The 7257-nt window shown below is 38.1% G+C and overlaps 1 protein-coding gene across 1 annotated transcript; it reads left to right on the forward strand.

The window, feature by feature from the left end:
• Positions 1-987: 987 nt before the first annotated feature.
• LOC104518174 (presequence protease, mitochondrial) lies at positions 988-7125 on the forward strand (the record flags this gene model as incomplete). Its single annotated transcript, XM_010178442.2, has 8 exons — positions 988-1120; positions 2247-2363; positions 3447-3579; positions 4292-4412; positions 5257-5333; positions 5645-5810; positions 5935-6035; positions 7005-7125. Coding segments are annotated over exons 1-8 (948 nt in total), but the record flags the coding sequence as incomplete, so codon positions are not given.
• Between the last annotated feature and the right edge of the window lie 132 nt (positions 7126-7257).

Consider the following 7257-nt stretch of genomic DNA (forward strand, 5'->3'; position numbering starts at 1 on the left):
CCCTTCCAACCCAAACCCTTCTATGATTCCTATATCAGAAGATTGTGCACTGTTGTACATCAGGCCTGGAGACTAATAACATAGGAAGTCTAGGAGCAAGGGAGGGAATGCTGTTCATCCTGTGCATTTTACTGTGCCTAGTTAATTTTGCATTTCCCTCTTTGACTCCAGAGTCAATCAGGTTTCCAAAGTCTTTCCACATAGGCATGGGGGAGATAAACTTGTAAAACAGAACTCATTGCATTGTCCCAAATTATGGGCAGTGTCTGTCAGCGACAGATCTGGCTATTTGCCTCCTACTTTGAAATGGGCAATTTTTGAGGTCACTATTTTTTGAATAGCCTCCCTAAATTATATAAAATGGAAGCTGCTTGAGTAATTTTATTATTAAAATTTCCACAGTCTGGTATAAACAAAGAGAAATTCAACGGCAGTTGTGACACTTGCATAATGCATGGAGCTCTGTGGCAGCAAGACTGATGTACAGCATTTCTGAGCAGGATAAGGCACGTACATTTTACATCTTATGGGATCTCTGTGCGCTCAAGCTTGGGCAGGTTGAAAGAGGTGTTTAATGAAACCCTTCTGCATTTAACCAGATTCCTCATCTTAGAACACTCTCCAGATAAAACTTGTGACATGCTGCTCTGAAGCGTTATGTACAGTTGTTTAACCTTGATGTAATTAAACTAATGAGTACTGTGTGCTGTTAAGGGATTCTGACTCTATGCTAAAATTTCACAGAAGATTGTTCATGCTTGTTCTTGTGGTAAGCTGCCTCTCTTCCCCACCCCGGCAGCAGACTGTTCTTTATGAAGTGAAGAGTTTAAATGGCCTGATTGTGATACTTTTGATAATATTCAAGCCAAATGATGCACAGGCTGTTTTTACCTACTGTTGATGAATCAGTAATCTGAGGCAAAACAGGAGGAAGTTGCCCTCAAAATTAATAATGTTTTGTTTTGGGATATATTTCTACAGGATAATCCACATAGATTAACTCTGTCAATGAGTCCAGAGGAAGACTACCATGATAAACAAGCAAAAATGGAAGCAGAAAAGCTGGAAAAAAAAGTCAATGCTCTTTCTGAAGAAGAAAAAACCCAAATCTTTGAAAAAGGTTGATGTGCTTTTTCATATTTTTATTTGAGTAAATGCTTAAATATAGCCAGTTTTTTAGCTAGTGTTCTGCAGAATATCTTAATTTCTCAGCCACTCTCCAGCATTTGCTCTGAAAGAGACAATTTTTTGGTTGGGAGTTTGTGGATATGTGTTATGGGGCAATGCAGTGTAGTGTTTACACTATGATGTATAATTGGTGTATTCTTTTAGTTTTAACACTCAAAAATAGAATGATCAGTGTCTCCTCCAGCAGGGCAAAAGAAAGGAAGTTGTTTTAAAATATTGATATGCTTATTTTTTCCCCATGTTAATTTGCACTAAATACAAGATGAATTCCACCGTTACCTTGAAGCTGTTTATTTTTGAGCGTACGAGGCCTGCTCCATGCTCCTGTAAAACTTACATTTTGTAATTTTATTTCTTCTCGGCTGTAAAAATAATGTTATGTTTAACTTATTCTGGGCAATAACTTAAATTTGGAAAACCATCTTATTTTGTGAAAATAGTGATTGAGTCATAGAAATCTTCCAAAAAAAAAATGACGTTATTATTCTGAAGCTTTGGTACTAGGTTGGGTTTGCAGAAAATTGAATGAGGCTTTCTACTTATGAAGATAAATTGGAGAGTACTTAGAAGTGACCGGCTAGAATCTGAAAGAGGCTGAAATGTAAAATTAAACACAACAGTTTAGCTTCCTCAGTGTACTGACAGAGCACTTGGAGTAAGAACTCCAAGTAAGGGAATGGGGTGGAAAGAAGCTTCTGACCTGCAAGGTCTGGGTTGCCTGGGTTGGTGCTGACAGAGCTGGGTGGCAGGACAGGCTGGCAGATGTTGCTTCTTCGGGGTTTAAATTGCATGTTACAGTAAACAGAATGTGAAGGGGGGATTAGAAAGAGAATTTACAATCATTCAGTGTTCTGTTTTCTGTTTCAATGTGATGATCTACAGCATTTGTTTCAGTAAAATACAGGAAAGAACTGTTGATAAAGAAATTCTAAATTTAAAACTCTTGTTTTAAACTAAATTTAAAACTCTTTTTCTGATCTGCGTAACCTCATTAGGTTTTAACAGCACTTTCACTAAAACTTAAAAATGACAAACTGGTACTCTGCTCTCCTTGATAGGTTTGGAATTAATTGCTCTTCAAAGCAAACCTCAGGATACCTCTTGTCTCCCAGCTCTAAAAGTGTCTGACATTGAGCCCAAAATCCCATTCACTGTATTGGAAACAACACTTGCAGGTTGGTGTGACCATTATTTCATCCTCAAAAGAGCAACACTGTTGGATTGTTATCTAGCTGCTTGCCCAGCTGTTGCTCTTTCTTGCTCTTTACAAATTATACATACTCACTGTTTGTTGTCCATAGTTACGGTGCTTTTCCTCTAATCTGCTGCCTTTGCAGTGGATCTGCAGACGCTTCTTGCCGTTGCCTCTGAGGGGCAATGTGGGGCTGATGTGAGCTCCTGGCTGCCTGCTTACTCGCTGCCTGCCCTACCCTGCAGTCAGAGTCTCTCAGTGGCTTGCTCCACTGCTCTTGAGCAATCTCCACACTTTCCAAAGACTTACCCAGGGTGCAGCATTACTGGCAGCTTGTGCAGCCAGCCTTCTTTACTGGTCTTCCTCCCTACCCATTTTGTAATGAATGATGAATATGATGTACAGGAGCCATGGGGGGGGGAAAGAAAAAAAAATCATTCTTTCTAACTTCAGTGCAAATTTCTCCCTGCTTTGCTAGTGACTACCCCATGGATTGATAGGTAAACAAAAAATTGTAGGTCTCAATTTTATTACAGTTCTGTCAAAATCTTGCAGGTAATGCTGCTCTGTTGTATATTTCTAACAGACACTTTCCTGCAAAAAATTGCCAGCAAGTGTTGAGTACTATATAATTTTGATACTAAAACGACCTGGTTTGTGAAAATTCTAATATATATAGTCTATTGCCCTAGCTTAGAAGAAAACGTACAGTGCAGGAACCAGCTTTCCTCATCTTTTGAGGTGATGACAAAAAAAGAGGGAGAAAAACTTACTGAGTTGTTCAGAAACAAATTACCATTCATTATTTTGAATGTTACTTCTAAAATGTGGCCTTTGTCAACAGAATTCTGTCATCAGATTGTCCATTACCTTATCATAGACAGAGACAATAAAACCCTTCAGTCCAGCATTCAGTGCAATGTGCAAAGTTTAAACAAGAAGTGGCTCTGAAGTGGCAACAGAAAATAACTCCTAATATGAAGTTCTTGCAAGAAATTGTTTTGCTTTTATGTGTTTGTAGTAGGAAGCTGTGGTTTATTCTTTGCTTTTGTTTTTTTATCCCTAGCTGATGAAATTCCTGTCCAGTACTGTGCTCAGCCAACCAATGGAGTTGTTTATTTCAGAGCTGTTTCCAGCTTGAATACGCTTCCTGAAGAGCTCAAACCATATGTGCCACTCTTCTGCAATGTCCTTACAAAGTGAGAGGTTTACTTTCTTAGAAGCTAAAGCAATAAGACGTAATACAGCTTACTGAAATAATATTGCTTTTAATAACTTCAGCATCCATTCTTATTATAGAAGGGAAATGCTGATAAGTTGGTGTCCTGCAGAAACAGTGGTCTTCTGTCTTCCCTGCTGAGTTGACAGCTCCTTTCTCCATCATTCTCTGCATTGCCTTGTTCTCCAGCATCAACGCAAACATTTTCTGAACAGATTGGAAAATTGATATAAATGAAAAATAGCCTAGCAGAAATTAAAGCTTTCGCTTGGATAGATTTTTGGTCTAATTTCACCACGCGGTCGCAGGAACACTGACTCGCGCATTGTAGGGGAAAGAGGGGCCCAGGGCAGAACAAGTCATTTGGGCTGAGAGGAATCTATGCTTTTTGTTGGTGATAACAGCTGATGTGGTGTTATTATTGTAGTTCCACATGAATGTTGGTAGCAAGCCTGTACATCAAGCACACTTTTTAATACATCATTTTGAATTAATAGGATGCTTTAATGGAAAGGCTTGATGTATTACTTTTTTCTTTCGTAAGGTGTGAATTATTGTGTTTGCTTGATAATACCCCAGATTGTTTAGTTACTAAATCAGTATTGGCCTACACAGTCTCCTTTGCAAACAGCATTATGGATCCTGGTTTTGGCATACACTGAAAATAGAAATAAATCTCTTATTTTTTGCAGGATGGGATGTGGAGCCCTTGATTACAGGGAACAAGCCCAGAAAATAGATCTAAAAACAGGCGGGATGTCCGTCAGCCCACATATCATTCCAGATGATTCACACCTGGATGTGTATGAACAGGTAAATTAATTATAAACTTCAAGATGTTACACTTGCAGTAACAGCTCTGCAGTTAAGGGTCAGTCAGGGCTCCCAGGTAAAGGGTCAGCTAATGTGCATTGAAAACTTAGTGTGTGGAAGAACTCATGCCTTTTTGTGCAAGATACGAATTTGACAGTAATTTAGTAATTACAGTACTTTAGTATTTTGTTTTAGGGGGATTGCTTGATGTGGTTATCCATTTTAAGGCAGTGCTTCACTAGCATCTGTCACCATATTTTTGAGTGCTGCAAAAAATTTTGGAAACAGGGTAGAGGACAAAGCAGTATAGTGTTATACATGCAGATTGCTGTTAACATGTGTATGTCACTGTTAATGTGGTTCAGAAACACAGAATGTTTGCAAGATCATTGGATCTTAGTATTGGGCATAACAGTTGTAACAATATCCTTTTAAGACTTTTTCAGACTCGCTGGGGTCTGCTGCTGTGGTTTTTTCCCCACGGATCCTGGCATTGAATTAGGGAGACTCTTTTGCAGAAAGATGCATCCCCAGGACAGTTTTATTTTTATTTTATGAAAAATTTATTATATGAAAAATAAGAAATTCTGTTTCTGAACTGCTACTTACTGTTGAGAAGGAGGAATCGACAGGCTTGCTTTGTGCAAAGAAGCATCGCATTTCATGTCTGCTCTGATTTTAGTAGCACAGCCTGCATTAAAGTGGTTTTGTGATGTGTGGCATTAGATTGGCATCATTGCATCACTTTCATAAAAAGTTACTGTGCATTTTTCAGGCCTTTGCTTTGGTTGTCTTGTGTGAAGGGTTTTTGTTTGTTTTTTTGTTTTTGTTTTTTTTCCTTCAGGGTGTGCTCTTTTCATCTCTATGCTTGGATAGAAATCTACCAGACATGATGCATTTATGGAGTGAAATATTTAACAAGTACAGTACATTGAATTTTGTTTGTTTGTGTTTTTGCATGTGTTTTGGGGTTCTCTTTTCCCTCTTCCTTCAAATATTCTCTTCTTAGAGATCATACTTTGGGATTTCTTTTTATAAAATGGTTAATTGAATTGCTCCCAGTTTCTAAACTTAAATTCTCCATCATTTGTATGACTATATAGTGGATTAAGTGGAGAACCAACAATTTAAAAGTTCTTTGTTGAAATTGAGATGACGAATGATTCAGTATTCCAAATGCCATTAGTGTGGTTTTGCCTGACACCTGGAGACCTGTTTCTACTCTTTCTCAGCCCCCGATTTGAGGAGGAGGAGCATTTCAGAGTGCTGGTTAAGAAGACTGCCCAGGAGCTGTCAAATGGGATTCCAGATTGTGGGCATTTATATGCCTCTATTAGAGCCAGCAAAAACCTTACACCTTCTGGAGAACTGCAAGAAATGTTCAGTGGGATGGATCAGGTGAAAAGTTAATGGCATCCTTCAGCGAGGTCCAGATCCTCCACTTCAAAATTACAGTGCTCATTTTTGCTAATTCCTTCTCTTGGCTTAATCTGTAGTCTTTCTGCCCTCCCTCCCTGCACAGGTGAAGTTGATGAAGAGAATAGCAGAAATGTCTGATATTAAACCAATACTACGCAAACTACCGCGCATTAAGAAGTATTTGTTAAATAGTGACAACATCAGGTGAGTTCCAGCTGAAAAGAAAAGGGGTTTTTTTTTGGTTAAAGAGAGGCCGTGATCTCAGTGGGCATTTCTCAGTGCACGTTATGGAGTACTGGGGTTTTGTGAAATGTGAGGTCTGTGGAAAAACTACAAAAGTTTTAATAGTTTAAAATCTCCTTGCTTACAAAGGGGTAGCTATGGCTTATTTTGTTCATTTTTTTTTTTACAAATATGAGAAACTTACAGCAAATTTATTGTGTAACTGATTGACCAAAAGTTTGTAAATGGTCTGTGGGATTTTACAGAACTACTCAAAATTCTGCCTTTCTGCCTTTTTGTTTTCTTTTTCTTAAAGGTTCCCATTAGACAAATACTGTTACATTGTATTGTAACAGTACAATGCAGTTTGCTTTGGATTTTTTCTTCTAAAAGGAAAATAGCAACATTCTGAAATCTACTTTATGCATATGTTGTGAAAATCAAGAGGGCCCTTTAAGGTGTTTAGTGTCAGACGCGTTAGTTCCAAAAATAAGTCCATTTGAAGTGACATAAGGTGCAAAGTTTTGTTTTGCAAAGCATGCAGTGATGAATAAAATTATGGAAATAGCTATACTGTTCAAAATCACAGCAGGTCTGCCTGTAAAGAGAGAATACAGAGCATTAGTTTCTTTTTATATTTTGCAAAGCTGATGTGGACCTGTCCTGTGCCCAGAGTGGTTTGACAGCTACTGCTAAAGTTTAGGTCTGAAGGAGTTTTTGGGCAAGCAAAAGAAAAGCAATTGGACTCTGATTTTTTTTTTTTTTTGCATATCAAATGCTGGATTATCAGTATTTTGCTTTTTTTCCTGTGATAACAATTATCAGTGACTGCAGATCTAACATTCTGATGACTTAATAGAAAAAGTTTAGGAAGACAAAGTGGTGCAAATGTTAAAGGACTCTCCAAAACCACAGAAACATATTTAAAAACTTTGTATATATTTTTAACAGGTGTTCAGTGAATGCAGCACCTCAGCAGATATCAGAAGCATCTAAAGAAGTAGAGAAATTTATAAAAGGCATATCTAAAAGTAAAAAAGAGAGAAAACCTGTTCGTCCCCATGTGATTGAGGTAAGAAGTTACTTCATATGTGACTGGGGCATCAAATACATTTAAGTTGATCTTGTGTAAAGATGACTGAGCAGTTGGGTGAGCAACTGACTGATGGGTCGGGCTCAAAGGGTTGTAGTCAATGGGGTGACA

This window comes from Antrostomus carolinensis, unplaced genomic scaffold, assembly GCF_000700745.2.
Source record: "Antrostomus carolinensis isolate BGI_N321 unplaced genomic scaffold, ASM70074v2 scaffold38501, whole genome shotgun sequence".
NCBI lineage: Eukaryota > Metazoa > Chordata > Aves > Caprimulgiformes > Caprimulgidae > Antrostomus > Antrostomus carolinensis.